Source organism: Daucus carota, chromosome 8 (genome assembly GCF_001625215.2).
Source record: "Daucus carota subsp. sativus chromosome 8, DH1 v3.0, whole genome shotgun sequence".
In the NCBI taxonomy this organism is placed as follows: Eukaryota; Viridiplantae; Streptophyta; class Magnoliopsida; order Apiales; family Apiaceae; genus Daucus; species Daucus carota.
Window position 1 is genome coordinate 25,837,442 of NC_030388.2, and position 17,613 is coordinate 25,855,054.

The window sequence follows — 17,613 nt, forward strand, 5'->3', positions numbered from 1 at the left end:
AACGATCCACCACCACCTGCTTGCAAGGCCTCGACTGCATATGATTACCAATATGGACACCCTCCAGCAGATGAAACTGGGAACTAGATTAACCTACACTTAACTGAATTTAACCATCCTGTCCCGCCATGCTATGCAACCAGTTTACTATTTCAGCACAAAAATCAGCCATGAATGGAGGCAATAATTGTATTTTAACTTTATTTTAGCAACAAAACCATTGTTTTGTGCCAGAATATAGTAATAGCTACAAATATTTTTAACAATGAATTTGCTCTAAAGCATTGATTGAACCTAGTCAGTCCAAGGACTCGTTATGGTAAATATTGAATATACATTTTGTCTGTGATAACATTCAATCTAATGTACTTTGAGTTATTAACCTATAAGAGGTAACTTCTAATAGCTAAAAAATTCACAAAACTAATTAGAAGAATATGCCGCAAAGTGAGATAAAATGCTTAGATCATTCTACTTGTTGGCTGGTCCGACCTGGAAACACCTCGTGTAACAGGATTGCTAGAATCCCTCCCCCCCTTGTGCCGATATCCCTTTCAAAGATGACTTAGAGACTTCATCAATGACTTGTAAGCCACGGTTTTCAATTCTTGTGTTGGCAGAGTCGATGACTTCCTATTCTCTCTTATTTTCCAAATGGTTTACTACTAGCTAGTGTCTTAGGTTGTGTTCACTTGGGTAGAATGGAATGGAGGGAAAATTTAATGAATTTTATACACTAAAATGGGGTTGATTAGAGAAAATGTCTTTAATTTTCATTCCTTCGATCATTTCATTCATATTATTTTAACTAGAATTTTAACCCACATGTTTTGGAAAGAATGCTCATTTCATCTTTACATATTTCCTTACAATCTTTATCAAAAGAAATTAACACCCATTCATATTTAGTCATTATTAGCTCTTGCTTTCTTCTTTCTCCATAAAATTTCTGTATAATTTTTCATCCCATTCGCCTCTCATTCCATTCTATCCAAGTGAACACAGCCTTATAGTCCAATATCTCAACTCCAATGTACACCAAGACATCCTCACTCGTTCATCAACGTCAACCAATAATGACAGATCTTTTGTTAAAATCCATACCTCTTCATGAGAAAGAAAAACTAACATTCAACAATGTAGACTTGCATCTATTCAAGTCCTGTAGTGATGACCAAGAAACGGTATAATAAGAATGTGGCCAGCTTGAGTTGATCTTATAGCATTGGAGACTACAGACGGGACCAGCAAAAAGAGGAAGCAGGCAAAACCCACTGGGGGTGCTCTAAGTCCAAAGTTTTCCAGCTTCTTCAAACCCCAAGACAAGTTCATCCTGCTCAGGAATTGATATCCACAATTATTACACATATATTCTGTAGGCTTACAGGGATGACCAAGACCTCCTTATAAAACACATCCACCCTAAATGATTATACACCATCCAAAACAAAACTACACCACATGTCTGTCGACTACTTGCTTAGCCTACTCGTTTTGGGAGCAGTGGTTCTCACTGCTCCTTCCCTTGCTCTTCGTTATCCGAATCATAATCCCCAACCAAAGCACAAGCCAATCTCTTTTTCTTTTTTTTTGCTAAATAAAATTTTATAAGAAAACAGGGAGAAACAAGATCTAGGGGCATACCCCGCGGCAAGGACTTGATACAAGCATCAAAGTCAAAGAAAGGAAATCTGCTAAAGACAGGAATCCACTGAGGGAAACAGCTAAACAACAAGAACTAAAAAAAGACTAGCCCAGGAACAATACACAAACTACAAAAACTACAATTGAAACTGAGCATAAGGCAAACTAGTAAATAAGACATAAGAAAGATGGGTCCCGATGCACCCATTTTCTAAATCAGAGCACCAACCGCCACTTCATAAACCACCACCAGAACACAAACTGTTGTTTCATAAACCACCAGTTCCATTGAGTCCTCAACATCAAGAAACGTCAGAGAAAAAGCCAATACGCTGGAATCTCAGGCCAAGTCCCGCCTCTGCACCTCCCCTTCATTTAAGTTCTGTTCCACCACCGCCCTCATCTGTCAGCATGAATAATCACCACCCTTGACACAATCCGCAGAGAATAAAATCCACCAGAGGCAGAGCTCAGAGGTAGCACAGGGTGACCTATCATATAGGAACGGAAATATGCAACCTCACTATGATTATGATTTCGTTGTCTGTAAACTTCTTTTACAAAGTATCTTATTCCCCGTTTAGGGATTGAATAATGATGTTTGAATTTTGTTATCATCAGATATCTTTTATATTTATTAGAATTTCATTAATTGTTTATAAGGGGTTCATTCTCAGAAATGTCACATAGATATCCCATGTCTGTGATCCACCATACCAAGTTGCAACTAGTTTACTATATAAGCTTGCTGTTTCAGTTATTAACTTATAAGAGATGAAGTATAGAAACTAGAAAACACCATAAAACAAATTAAAAGACTATGCATGAAGTGAATATAACAGAGCTCACCGTCCGGATTGTAATACTTACAAAAATTTAACTCCCTCGTATACTGAAGGATGTGGACTGTTGCTTCGGTTTGGCTAACTCCAAATTGGATCAGGTTTTACATTTTTTGTAGGAAAGTTATTCATCAAAAACTGTATTCTACTTTATATTTTTACTTTTTTTTAAGCTACTCAATATTCTTATTATCTTCAGAAATTGTGATGATATATAAACAGACTAATCTTATGTAATACGGCAGGAACACCTGTGGCTACTTAAAAGTTGTCACATTTCTTCCATTCCTATCCTTTTTTCTTCTTTTCTCAACGGTTTACAACTTGGTAAGCCTTAAAGTCCAATGCTTGTAGCTCCAGTAGACTCCAAGACAACCCCGTCCCTTGAAAACCTTTACTTAGATAGCGAAATTAGTGTCCACTGTTGTACATTCTACGCCAATAGTTATGACCAAGAACATCTATAAAAACCAGTGTTCTAAAAGTCGGCGATTAATCGGGATTAATCGCCGATTAATCGCTGTTCGGTCGGCCACCGTCTCGATTAAGCGTTAATCGGTGAAAAAATCGTTTTTTTAGGAAATCGGCCAAAATCGGGATTAATCGGTCAGAAGTCGGGATTAATCGGAAAAAGTCGGTCAAAAATCGGTGAATTTAAAAAAATTAAAATAAAAAGAATTTTTTTTTAAAACTTTAAATTTAATTACCTTGATTCTTTTAATATTAGCTTCTAAACTATAATTACATAAATTTGCAATATCTTCTTTCGCAGAATTAATTAAATTCAAGTTTATATATGAGATGACTGGACTTGTATATGTATATCAGTGTTCTAAAAATCGCCGAGTCGGCCGAGTACTCATTCCGAGTACTCGTTTTTTACCCCTCGTCCGATCCGAGTTCCGAGTAATCGGGTTCAAAATCGATTTATTAAAAAATAGGTCAAAACTCGGTTTGACTCCGAGTACTCGAGGTCAAATCCGAGTTTGACTTATCAATTTTTTTATTGTTTTATTTGAAAATTATTTCAAAAGAGACTAAACGTAAATTTATATATGTTTTATTCTTTTTTTGCAAAGTATTGACATTAATTAGACAGTATATGTGTTTTATCATTAAAACTTGTGAATGATTATTATGTCAAAAACTATCAAACAAGTAACTTTTATTTGAACTTCATTATAACAGTTGTGTTATTAAAATATTAATATTATTAGATAATTTTATTATTAATCAGTCTATAACTATATACGAGAGAAAAAATTAATTAAAAAAAGCCCGATTAGTTATCCGATAACTCATTCCGAGTACTCTCCCGAGTTCCGAGTACTCATTTTTCCGGAACCAAATCGAGTTGGACCGAGTTCCGATTTTTACAACATTGATGTATATAAAGGCATGTTTTGTGTTATAAAAAATCATTAATTTTTTGATTTTATATGACTATAAATTTATACTATATATATATATATATATATATATATATAATTTAAAAAAAATATTAAATTGATTACGATTAATGATCCGATTAATCACTCCGATTAATCTCCGATTATCCGATTAATCGCTGGACGGTGCCTTCACCGACTAAGTCCGATTCCCGCTTTTTACAACACTGATAAAAACCATCAATACGTCTTTCTATGATCAATATCCAAATCCAAATTCACCATAATAGATGTTTATAATCAACTGCTTTAACGTGGTACTCATTTTGGGTGCAGTTGTTCTGACTGCTCCCTCCCTTGCTCTTCGCTATCCAAATCATAATCCACATTCAGTGAACAAGCTGATATCACCAGGGTACAAACCACAAGTTCATAAGCTACCACTAGGATACAAACTACTAGTTCGTGAACCACCAGTCCCAGTCATTCCTCAACAACCAGGACCATTGGAGAAGATACCATATTCAGAAAAATGTGTAAATTTTAAATTCCAGGCCTGTAGTGATGAGCAAGGATTCCTATAGAAGTCATCCAGCAGTCTACATTACAACATCTATCCTCCAATGCACCCAAATGTTCCTCAACTTCTTGATCCTATTCCACATTTTTGGAAAAATGGTTTTCAACATAGCACGAATGAAATTGTGAAGCTAAGGCTTTACATGATTACATTTCTTCATTAAGTTCATAATTTTGAGTAGAAAATAGAACCTGAAGAATGACATGCATATAAAATGAATCTAGCAAGTCAAACTCTTGGGTGCTCAGGTTGGGTAGTTAAGAATTATCAGACCTGTATTCGAGCTCCAATTGAATCAAGCCAAAAAAAAAAAGGTATATGATAACTAAGAACTTCTGTAAAACCCTTCTACTCTAAACGATCATACACACACTCTAAAACCAAATACACTACTTGCACCTACTATTACCAGTGTATGGACCGCCAGTCCATACACTACCATAACGCTCCTGTGATCACTTCGCAGTTGGTATTATGTCTTGTACATCATCACAAATTGCTAAAATCTAGAAAACACAGCAGGAACAATGTGATCACTACTAAAGTTGTCACATTTTCCCCATTCCAATTCTATTTACTGGATGGTTTACAACTCTTAAGGCCTTAAAGTCCAATTTTTGTAGCTCGAATAGGCTCAGACAATCCCATCCTGTTCATGGTCACAAAGAAATATCCACTGCTCTATATTCTAGGCCTATAGCCGATGACCAAGAACTAGAAATTCTATAAAAGACATCCACTGCTCATTTTTTGATCATATCGAAACCAAAATACATCAAAATTGATGGTAATGATCAACTACTTAAACCTAGTGCTCATTGTAGGAGCAGTGGTTCTGACTGCTCGTTCCCTTCCCCTTCGCTATCCAGATAACCGTCCCCAAATGAAGCACAATCCAGTATCACTAGAATATGGACAGCGAGTTCATAAGCCACAACCAGAATCTAAACTGCTGTTTGGTAAAGCACCAGTTCCAGCCATTCATCAACATCCAGATATGTTGAAGAAAAAACCTTCACATTGGAATCACATGCCAAGTCCGGCCTCTGCAACTCCTGTGTATACCATCGAGCCACCAAAGCATCCTGTTTATCCAGGTAATGAGCCACCACCACCTGCTTGCAAGGCCTCGACTGCGTATGATTACCATTATGGACACCCTCCGGCAGATGAAACTGGGAACTAGATTAACCTACACTTAACTGAATTTAACCATCCTGTCCCACCATGCTATGCAACCAGTTTACTATATCAGCACAAAAATCAGCCATGAATGGAGGCAATAATTGTATTTTAACTGTATTTTAGCAACAAAAACCATTGTTTTGTGCCAGAATATAGTAATAGCTGCAAATGTATTTAACTATGAATTTGCTCTTAAGCATTGATTGAACCTAGTCAGTCCAAGGCTTAGTTATGTTAAATATTGATCACACACTTTGGCTGTGATAACATTCAATCTAATGTACTTTGAGTTAATAACCAACAAGAGGTAACATCTAATAGCTAAAACAAATCACAAAACTATTGAGAAGAATATGCAGCAAAGTGAGATAAAACGAGAGCTTATAGTCAGAAGATCGTATAATCACCAGGCTGCAAATAATTAAAGGCTCAAGTCCAGACAGGATCATTCTACTTATTGGCTCAATAGAAGACAGGACCATTCTTCTTATTGGCTGGTCCCGTGGTCCTGCCTGAAAACACCCCATGTGACATAATTGCTACAGACCGTCCCCCCTTATGTTGATATCCCTATCAAAAATGAGTTAAGAGACTTCATCAACGACTTGTAAGCTGTGGTCTTCAATTCTTGCGTTGACAGAGTCGATGACTTCCTATTCTCTCTTATTTTCCAAATGGTTTACAACTAGCGAGTAAGTCTTAAAGTCCAATATCTCAACTCCAATGTACACCAAGACATCCTCAATCAACCAATAAAGACAGGTCTTTTGTTAAAATCCACACCTCTACATGTGGAAGAAAAAACTAACATTCAACAATGTAGACTTGCATCTATTAAGTGCTGTAGTGATGACCAAGACCTCGTATAAAAAGCCATCCTATAGTCTACAAGGTAACACGACATTCATCTCAAGATACACCAAAATGTCTCTCATCTACTTGAACTTGCTCCTCATTTTCGGAGTATTGGTTCTCAATTCCCCTTCCCTTGCAATTCGCTATCCAAATCACAAACCCTCACCAGAGTACGGACGGTTAGTACACAAGCCACCACCAAAATACAATCTGCATTTCCACACACCAGCAGTCCCAGTCATTCCACAACCTTCAGAAACGTTTAAGACAAAACCAGTCGGGAATAACAGGCCAAGTCCGGCTTCTAGACCTCCCGTGTCTCATATTCCTAGTGTTAAACCGCGTGCACCGCCACCACCGTCTACTCAAGAAGCATTGACAGCCTATTTTCACCACCCTGGACTCCTTCCAGAGGAGAAAACAGGAAACTAGACAAACCTACACTTCATTAAATTGCAACTTGTTTATTGAAATCAGAGTTTCTGATTCCATGTTCTACCTTATATTTATCAAATATTCTCCTTTGTAGATCAACGCTCCTGAGGTCGCTAGTATCAAGTCTTGGTAACCAAGAATAAGTCCTATATATCCAGTATTCTAGACGTTCTTTCTTTTATTTGCCTATAAAAATAGATTATACACACTCTTGCACTTGTGAATAAAACTATCTGCTCCATTGTATATGTATCTCAGAATGTCACCTTAGTTCATCATGAATAACAAAAAACTACAACTAAAACCTTGCTTGTCAAAGTCTCAAAGAACAAGGTGCTCTTTCACACAACTATACGCACAAATTAACATTAAATAACATTTACAGAAGCTTGTGATTTCATTGTCATTGTGTCCTACCTGGGCTTTAATAACTCGCCTTGCTCCTGGACTAAATCTGCCCTTTCAAGTGTCTATGTATCTGAAGTTGTATTTAGGAATCAAGCCAAAAGGTAGCTCTGAACTGTCAATGTAAGATGTTATGTAGGAATGCATTGTCTTAGTCTTTGATTCAGTTCAGGCTTTTTGGAGAAAAAATCACCTTTGAATCCCAGTTATAAAATCTTTCTTGCAGAATTCAGACTATAATTACATATCCGGTCTGGTATTCTTGGAGAAGAAATCGTCGCCTCTAGACTCTAATCAGCCTCTAGATTTATGTACAACATCTGAACCAAAATGCCTCTTTATTGCTTGAACTGACGAGGGCGAAAAAATACACATATTCTTAAGAGTACAGAAAATTCGGAGTGTACATATAATTCCAGTTGACATGGATGACTAACATAGATCTTATGACGTAGCTAAACAATGTAGCTGGACATAAGAGCACGTCTAATAGGTTAGCTAAATGAACTCCTTAACTCATAGATGTCTAAAAAAAGAGGTACTCTCATTCCCTAAATCACCAGCACATCCTCAAATCTTCTGCTCATTACCTATTTTTTAGTAACCTCTAGCAGTTATCTATTCAACATTTATAAATAAAAAATTCATCTCCTTATTCTTTCGTTATCCTTTCCCCACTTCTCTCTCAAATTTATTATTAAAATAAACTATATAATACATCCTACTACTCTTTTTGCCACTTCTTACCAGGGCATACCCTAAGAGTTCATGCCTAATTACACTCCATGCCACTGAGTCAAATATTGACTGTCCAAAACTTTTCACTGCTTTACTACACGTCAAACGACAAACGCAATTCTTCTTCCCTATTTCAGAAACAAACGAAACTGCAGCTGTAGTACCGTCTGCTTTGCTTCCTTATTTGCTTTGCTGTGATTTCAATTCAAAATTCAAATTCATATCATTCAAACTCATTCAGATCTCATCTCTTTTCATACCGAAGCTCTCTCACCTCACACCTCCACCTGCTCCATGTAAGTGCTCTTCTCTCTCTCCCTCTTTCTGCCCCCTCTCTCCCTCTCTCCGGTTGTCTCTATATCTCTCTCTTTCTGTTTCTTTATGTTTCCATCCGTCTCTCTCTTTCCCTTTCCCTATTCCTCTTTTTCAGTATGATATATGGTTCGTAGATATTTGACTCCGGCACATATTTTTTTTCTTTTACATATCTGAGTTTTGATGTTGCAGCTGTTTAGTTTATTTTTTAATTTACATCCTCTCATGTATTTATTGATGAACTTGAGGTAATGTTTGTCTGGGAATCTAATTTTGATAGGTGATTTTACTTATATTCACGAAGTGTTTGATAAAATGTGTCATTGAATATTTTACTTTTTTCATTAGTTATAGTGGGTGTGTGTGTATATTTTTGTATTCTCATATTTTTATTCTCAATATTTGCAGTCCTAGGTGTACTCGGTGAAGATTTTGGGGGACGTTCAAACTTTGTGTTATTGGATGGAAGGCAAAAAGATGATGGTCAGTAGTGCGACATTGGAGAATTCTGTTTGTTGCAGGTTTGACGAATTTGATGTTACTGCTTTCTTTGTTGTTTCTTCAACATTATTGTTTACCATTTATTATAATGTTTATTCTTTTCCTTGGTTTGCTATTGTTTGTCTGTGCATAAGCATATAGTAGTCATAAATAAGATAACTGGGTAACTATACTAACATTACACATGACTACGATAGATAACAGGGCAACCAAGTGTTCTCTATTATGTGAGTTCAATCTTTCAGGTATTTTATGGTTGTGAGGCAAATGCTGTAACTTTCTTATGTTATGCTTTTGTGCAATTATCTCATCCTCCCTCAGTATCGGATATAACTCACCTGAATTGTTTCAATCACCCTCACTGAAACCCAAAAATATGATACATGTGATTTTTTAATAATGATAAAAATTTAAAGATAGTGGTACTGGTACTTTCTAAATTGTTTGTAATATCAAAATGAATGAAGGTTTTTAGATGTATCTGTAATTGTGTGATTATGCTATTGAACACTGCAGGATTCTCTGCGGCTTCTGATGCAACACAAATCTCAGTCCTTACTGATGCCTTCAAGGTATGTACCTTCAATTTTGACTCAGGGAAAATGAGAACGAATTCAGGTTCTTTTATATGTTATTTTATTTAAATCTTGCTGCATACTCACAATTTGAATTCAACTAAAATTTTAAGTTCTCTATCATTTCAAACTGCTCATATGAAAATGAAAGAGGTGTTCTGAACTCTGATTTTAAGTTCTTTATCATTTCAAACTGCTCATATGAATTTGAATTAGAACAATTATGCTACTAAACAAGTTAAACTACTTTGAATTTGCATCACAGTCATACACACAACTGATATCTTACTAATAAACTTAAGCAAATGGCAGCATAGCTTAATTGAGATTTTTTGACTAATCTTTGTAAGTTCATTCTGAATGCAGGTGGCACCTCTGCTGTTTCAAGCATTTTCAACTATGGATGGAAGAGGAACGATATCTCTAGGTTTCCGGGTGAAACCATTGCTCAAGTTCTTCTCCAGTTTCTATGGTGAGGGTGTCAGTGTATATACTTAAAACTTTGGGCGATAATATTTCTTCGTTCATTTGCCTTCCTTGCGAGAACTTATATGTGTGTGTGTGTGTGTGTGTGTGTGTGTGTGTGATGCCTCTGTAGTGTATATAGATTTGGTGGATCCTAGCAGATATCTATTTTGTACTGCATCAGTAGTGTTCCTTTAGCTATAGATTGAGTTTTCAATTATACAAATGATTTGGAGTTGTGTTTAAATTTCAGTTGCATGTTTGCTGTTTATAACAGTTTTTAATTTATTAATAAATTGTCCTCCTGTTGATCATCTGTTTGTGTATGACATCCTGACCATTTTTTCATTATTACAAATTAGTTTCTAAGATCAAAATTGTGGGAGCTTCTCACATTTGGTATCTGTTGTATGGAAGTATGGTATTGGCATTTTTTTGAGGGTTGAATAGGCCTCAGCAATTTATGTTGTTAAAAATGACGTTAATGTGAATAGTTAAGATGCTGATCGATATGCCATTTATGTTGTTATACAGGCTTGGAAGCTCACAGATCGCAATTGTTGTCACCACTGCCATTTTTCTCACTTTTCTATCCTATTTATATGTATGTTTATGTCAAACCCCCCCCCCCCCTCCGGCATTCATATTTATACAAGCTATGGATATCCGGTTTTAGTTCAATAAAGTCATGCTTTAACATCATTCATGTCGAGGGAGCATTTCTCTCTACATTGTTGCAGGTGACAGGAACTCTGCAGAAACAATTGCTAATGTGCTCACATCAATTCCTCGCATTCCAGTTGAGCTGCTGATTTGGTTAAAGGTTGGGGATTCAAGATTAGAAATTGCCAGTCCAAAATCTGCAATATGTGCAACCATGTTTTTATCAAGCAAAACGTTGCCTGGTTTTAGCAATGAATTATGCTAGATATGCAGCGATGATGGAGATAATTGAGTGCACAGGCTACATCAATTGCTACTTTTATTCTGGCATGAAGGCTCAATATTTGAGGTTTGATGGGCCTATCATTACTAAAATATTTATGAATACTCAGTTGCACAACACACATACAAATATAATGCTTTTTTTTACTACTCAGCTTGCTCATTTTCTTTACATTCATTTTTAGGGCATTTCTTTTCGAGCTTTCTTCTTCATAATCTCCATCTCTCTCTTTCTTCTTTTTTTCATTTTCTCTTAAATTTAAGCAAAACCACTTGACTACTCCATAAATATATATACCTATGTTTTAGGCTGCATTGTTCACTATTCCACTCACAGGAAATTGACTCCAAATGTATGAGCATGTGTCTCGGAGTGCATAGTTTTGTACATTTTGAGGAATTTTGTGGGAGTAAGAGAGATAGTAAAAGGAGCACACATTCATATCTATGTTGTTAATGTGAATAGTTAAGATGCTGATCGATCTGTCATTTATGTTGTTAAAAAGGCTTAGAAGCTCTCAGATCCGAAGCCTCTAGCTGGATACTTCGTCATTACTTGCAACTTCCTAACAGACAACAGGCTGGTGGAAGTTTGTACACAGTACACGCTTACTTAAAAAATGGTGGAAGTTTGTGAAATTTGGTGATATTAGTAGAGGTTAATTCTGTGAATTTTTGTGTGTTACAGGGGAGTGAGTAGTCATCTTCTGATGGCAACATCACCGTCTCTGAATTCTTCGCCTTCTGCTGACCCTCCTATACCACACCTCTCAAGGTGAAATCAGAAATTTAGAGAGTTTCGGTATGTAATTCTATTACTTCTGCTATTAGATTTCTGTTTGATACAGTTTGATTATATGTTGAAATCCATATTATGTCATGAGATATGTTATGCAGGGGGCACTTTGTCAAGTTAAAGGTATTGCTTGGTTGGTTCAAATGCCTAATTGTACTATGAAAAGTGCTTTGGTCTAAAATGAGATTTTGCATGATATTGTTGAAGTGTTGAAACACCAGTATATGGGAGATGGAACAGTACAGGAGGGTGAGAAAAATAAATGAGTTGGGGGGAATGCAGTGGTTGAGGGTTGACAGTTTTGCAGAGTCCAATATTTGGGCTCTGTATGACTCTGTTACTCTCCCCATATCCCCTTATAAAAGTATTATCTATAAGTTGACTATCTCCCTTATTGGTGTGAACTTAGTGGCCTTAGATGTAGTCTGATATGCTTCATCATTCCATTCTCCAATAAGGAGATAGAAATTATTACTCCTAGATTTGATCTTCTTCTCTGATTAGGTGATCGGTTAGGATTGTCATATAGGAGTACAATATATATAATGCACCAAGGCTTTTCGGGGAGCTTCTTATGCTGATTTTGTTTTCGCAGCCTTAATCTCAATGGCTGGGGAATGATGATATCTCTTTGTTTTTCTTTGATTTTTATTTACAATATTAGATATTAACAAAATATCTAGCATGTATTTGATGAAGTTCTGAGATAAATTTTTTTTGTTCCTTTTTGCAGGTCTAAAATTTATAAGGTTTCCAGAATTTATAAGCTCAAGTTTGTTCTCTAGGAGGGGCAAACACATTGGGTCGTGCGACAAAGGTTATTGTCATGAACCGTATTTCTTCTACTTCCTGCATAAGCTTAGTTCTTCATTTTATTTCTGAATTGTTATTGCATTCCTACTGTTTGATAAAAGCTCTAAGAGAGTTTGTAATCACTTTTGAATTGCATTTACAGCAGTAGTGGCTACTGAATGTTGAAGGAATGATGAAAGTTGTGGATGAGAGCAGGAGAGGTATAAGATAAGTGAATTTGGAGGATTTTGTTTTATGTTCAAGGGTATTCTCTAATTTTTACTGATCATGTATATTTGCAAGTGTACATTTATGTTTTTATGTTTACAAATCAGTGAAAAAATGCTCTAGACACCATAATATGTCTACCTGCCTCTGATTTTCTTTAATTTGAAGAAGAATTTGGTTAATGGTTTGGTAGGCTTTTTAGATTCACATAAATCTTCATATTGAAGTTAAGATGAAACTTTCATTGGAACCTCTTATTTGTTTTTGTCTGATTTCTTATTTTTTAATCATATAATTGCTTTGCAGTAATAGCTACTGGGCCACAAGTAGACTAACCTCAATAGAATAAAGAAATTTCATCGACCTAACAAGTTCTATATAGTATAGTGTTTCAGTATCTTTTAATTGTTTCTTTCTTGATGCAATACCAGGGTAATAACATGGTGGTGCATAAAGATTAGAATAAACGTACCCAGTATATTTTGCTTCTACAGTACAGTTTTGGGTGGGTAGGATGTCTGCAGACTTCACCTCCATCTTAGTATTAGTGAGTCTGTTTCCTAAACGACGCCTGGCTCTGTCAATGCCAAACGGTGGTGCCTATGTAACAGTCTGATGCTCTGTACTTCTGTACTTGGTTTATGATAAGATACTGATTGCGGTCACTGTATTTGGCATCATTTGAGAAAATTGAAGCAGCATTGTCAGCTTAAAAAATGTACCATTTTAAACTTGCATGTGAGTGTTAACTATATTTTCTTAATCAATGACTAAGCACATTCATTACAAGTGATAGGGTTGAGGCGACCCAAGTACACACTTTCTGTAGGTTTGCCTGTCCATTCAATTTTCGTGGAAATTTTCTGATTAATATATTGAACTGGATTTTTGCTTAATTTGAGATTCCTAAATATTGGAGCTTTACATATGGGTTTGCAAAAATCAAGATTGATTATTGTTTTGACTCTTGATGCATACATGGACTGATTTGACCTTTATATAATTGAGAAGTACCCTTTGCTAAATTTAACATATTTTGATCTTGGTTCTTCATTTTGTGAATACTAAATACTATAGCCAGCCAGTCAGATCCTTCAATTAATATTGTCAAAGGTGTTTTGGTACATTCTTATGAGTCTAATAATAAATTGCATTGGGCTGGAGTTAATGTTATGCTTACTAAGAACTAGCCAGTTTTTTTCTGCTTTTGATATCATCATCTAACATTAAAAATGATATTGTTTTTCTGTTGGTTTTAATCAATACTCCTTTGGATTGCTTTTTTATTATTGTTTGACAGGCTGAAGTAAATTCAGTTGTAGCTGTGGAACATAACAGTGAACGGTCTAGAGCTGCATTTGTCATTGGTGAAACAAGAATCCTGTGTGAATTTGCTGACATTGCTCCTGATGAGAATTCTTTTGTCCAGAAACAGGATGAGGTGTCCAGCCTAGCCTCTCAATCAAGTATACCTTCTAACTGGTTACGTACTGAAATATTGAAAATGCAGCATCTCTAGAAAATGCATGTTCTGATCAAGCTCAGAACCACATTGTAAATAAATAAAGGTCGGAGATTAGTTAATTAAAATTACTAAAACACAATAATATATATTACACACAAAATTTATTTGTTTACATATTTAATTTAGAAAAAAATTAAATATGATTAGGAAGTAATTTATCGAGAGGAGTTTGGTAGGGATTGAGGAGAAAAGTAATGAGTAAGAATCTATTATGAGTGAGAAAAGGTACAAGAATCCTAATTTTTGTATGTTGGAATTTGATTTGAAGTTATCACTTAGAATTTGAGTAATGGTGCTTAAATGGTTGAAATTCTGTTTGTTGCAGGTTTGATGAATTTGATGCTTCTCCATTAACGGTAGAGCCTATTACTTCAGCTGGATATATTCAAATGACCAAGGTGCAAGAGGCAACAATTGCTGCTTGCCTTAAATTTGCTGCTTGCCTTAAAGGTATGTTGACTACTAAATAAACATGTAATATTTTAATATTAACCATCGTGTTTACAAGTATATTTTTATGTGTCCCAATTCTTCCAATATTGTTCATTATTAATGATGTCAAGTTTTATGAAGAGAGGTAGACCAATTGATTTTGTAGGATTTAAATGATTAGAAGCTCGAGATCTTTCTTGCAGTATTTGTTTATGTGGCTGCTGACAGTGTGGTCACTTTGTATAAAATTTGGAAACCAACTACATAAGCAGAGAGAACAGTATAAGAAAAACTGTAAAGATTTATCGAATCAGATATTGCATTCAGACTGTTTTGTATGCTGGTAATGTTCAGAGGGACTAATATATGAGAAGACTTCAATTTGGCCTTGCACGTCTATTAAATAACATCAAAGAGACAAGAACTTTTCAAAATCTCGCATCCTACTACATTGTATGAGGTTATTAATTTTTTAATAACAGAAATATCATTTCGTATAGCATTATAACATCTGAGTTACGTGTACAAAGAAAAAAACATTCAAAATGTGTTCATGTAAACATGCCTATATTATATGCTATGTTATAGGGTAAATAATGGGTGATGAAAGTCCTAGAAAGTGCAAGGGCCTCCCTGTTTCATTGAAGAGAAGCACTCCTAAAGAAGAAAGCAAGAGATATTGCAATGTCAATAACATTTCCCAGGAAATATCATGTATCAAAATTAAATTTTGCTATGTTTCCTTAGGATGATAAAAAAAAAAAGGTTATTATTTGGTGTAATGTTAAGGTTTTAGATTGACAACTAAATATTTGATTTGGCACTCTTTGCCTTGGTGGCTTCGGGTAAGTTTGTTTAGCATTCTCTTAACTATTTCTGTTACTTCGCTATCTGGAATGGATAAGTGTAGGAACTATGCCTATATTATTCAGTGTAACAGTTGAAATCTATAAACTGGATTAGGGACTTAAACTTGGCTGTAAGTTGTAACTGTTGCAACTACTTTGTTAAGAATCTCGCATTTTGACTTCTAGAGCTTGCTCTTGGTTTCTCAATCCCTAGCAGATTATAGTCTCCAACTACTTCTACTTGGTGCTATTACCTTGCATAAAAAACTAAATCACTCTATTTTGTTTCTAAGATTATATATCTTTTTTGACTCTATATGTATTGTTAATGAGTACATAAATGAGCAACAACTGTCTTTTTTTATGTATAGTAATTCCTATATTTTTTTTAAAATTTCTATCTTAAATTTCTGGAGCTGCTCACTGATGTTGGCATGAGCTGATGAGCATAACAGATTAGAAAGATTTTCAGGACTCTACAAATTCTTTATTGCTTTTCCTATTTCACATTATTGTTTTCTTTTGCAGCTAATAATTGCAACACAACCGGATCCAGAGCATGGGAATTCGCCAAAAATTGTAACTGAAGATAACATCAAGTTACAGCTGTGTCAAGGTATGTATTCATTTGTAGTATAGTTTTTAAACAAAAATTTATATTTTAGAACTTTTTTTAAATGAGGACTAAATGAAGAATACATCGCCAAGGAAACATTCTAAATTCTAAATTTATATGCATATGATATTTAAGCCTTTTATATTATTTTGATATTTCCATCGGTAAGATCGTGCAAAGAGGTAAATGCTTTTGCTAAAGGTAGTGAAATAATTTGAGATGGGGAGAAATCCTTGCTGGGAGAAAGTGGGATTGAAGAGAGGGATATGGACTGCTAGAGAAGACGAAATCTTGACAAAATTTTATTACCCTTGGGGCCTTATTGCATTTCTTTACCACTTTTTACATTTTATAGAGAAGTTTGTGCATGTTTCTGCGTAGAAGTACATAGAGGACTGCGCGGGTGCGACTGCTGTTGCTGATCTGTCACCTCCATTAGCATGTTCAATACTGCTTCATAGCGTTCAACCAGTTCTTTCTGGTAAAGTTGTGTGAAGTGTTGTGTTAGTTTCAAAGACTTGGAATCATGAATCATAATTGATTTTAAAAAAGGAAAAAGCCACTTTCAAAATATTTTCCATCACAACTATCTTTCAGTTTGTCACAAATTAGCCACTACTGACCGACATAGGCGTTTCTTTTACAGAGGTTGCTGTTGGGGCTGGCTATGCTATTACTTAAGTGGAATTCCTATTTGATTTGTGCTTGGCTATGCTAACCAATTGCAATTTAAAGGGAGTCCGTCTAAGTTATGTCGACTTATGAGAGTAGAAAATATATTAAAGAGTGATGATCCCTAACCATCGATCGCCAGGAGTGGCTAAATAATATTAACAAAAAGGAATGTATCTTAAATTATAATCCAATGCGACCAAATCATATGTAACAAATGTGTGCATATACATGTACTTTGTGGTTGATGTCTTTGGAATTTGCTGCCCAATGTCAACCCTCAGGCACCCTTAGCTCTGTGTTGACATTTAGATTGAAAAATGTAAGCTTTACGTTCGTTAGTTGATATGGAATGGAATTGAAAATTGTGAGTGAAATTTAAGGAAGGAGGATGTGATAGTGAGGAATAAAATGATTGGGATTGCTGTGAAGAGGTTGAGTGAGGTTGTGTGATTGGAATGAAAGTTATGAATGATTGTATGTGTAGTTTTTTCTTAGGAATTTGTACAAATTACATATATTTTAAATTAAGTTGAGCATTTGTATTATCTGGACTGATGCTAATGTAAATGTATTTTGTGTAGATGTGTAAAACCTTTCTTATATGCGCTTTTATTTATAAAGAAAAATCAATCCTTTACAAAGTGAAATTCTTTCTTTGGAAGCAAATTTTCTGTAGAATGAATGAAATATCCTATCCAGACAAATGTATACTTCATACAGATTTGGGCCTCTTATTGGTTCCCTCTTACACCCTTTTTTGTTCAAAAAATCTGTTAAAGCTGATGTAGAATTCACAGAAGTTTTCAAAATGCATAAAGCCTGCACAAA

General features: G+C 35.2%; 1 protein-coding gene and 2 long non-coding RNA genes across 23 annotated transcripts; 2 read left to right on the forward strand and 1 right to left on the reverse strand.

The window, feature by feature from the left end:
• Nucleotides 1–1,714: 1,714 nt before the first annotated feature.
• LOC135148370 (uncharacterized) lies at nt 1,715–2,703 on the reverse strand. Its single transcript, XR_010286508.1, has 2 exons — nt 2,515–2,703; nt 1,715–2,135 (listed from the first exon to the last, which is right to left on the reverse strand). It is a non-coding gene; the product is annotated as an uncharacterized LOC135148370 (long non-coding RNA).
• A 2,535-nt stretch (nt 2,704–5,238) lies between these two features.
• Nucleotides 5,239–5,640, forward strand: LOC108198430 (extensin-like). The gene has a single exon (XM_017366185.1). It carries the CDS (start codon nt 5,239–5,241, stop codon nt 5,638–5,640), a length of 402 nt encoding a protein of 133 aa, XP_017221674.1.
• A 797-nt stretch (nt 5,641–6,437) lies between these two features.
• LOC108214560 (uncharacterized) lies at nt 6,438–17,330 on the forward strand. Of its 21 annotated transcripts, none has more exons than XR_010286321.1 (14): nt 7,071–8,368; nt 8,796–8,908; nt 9,086–9,133; nt 9,405–9,460; nt 9,830–9,935; nt 10,463–11,474; nt 11,562–11,675; nt 12,403–12,486; nt 12,625–12,682; nt 13,990–14,155; nt 14,540–14,664; nt 16,023–16,110; nt 16,492–16,591; nt 16,757–17,330. It is a non-coding gene; the product is annotated as an uncharacterized LOC108214560 (long non-coding RNA). The 21 variants fall into 21 exon arrangements; XR_010286328.1 differs by lacking the exon at nt 9,086–9,133 and having other exon boundaries at nt 7,073–8,368; nt 10,463–10,532; nt 10,669–11,474; XR_010286323.1 differs by lacking the exon at nt 9,086–9,133 and having other exon boundaries at nt 7,075–8,368; nt 10,463–10,940; nt 11,380–11,474; nt 16,466–16,591.
• Nucleotides 17,331–17,613: the final 283 nt, after the last annotated feature.

Excerpts from the sequence above, each read along its gene's own strand:
- LOC108198430 (XM_017366185.1), top strand. The coding sequence starts at position 5,239 with ATGGTAATGATCAACTACTTAAACCTAGTGCTCATTGTAGGAGCAGTG.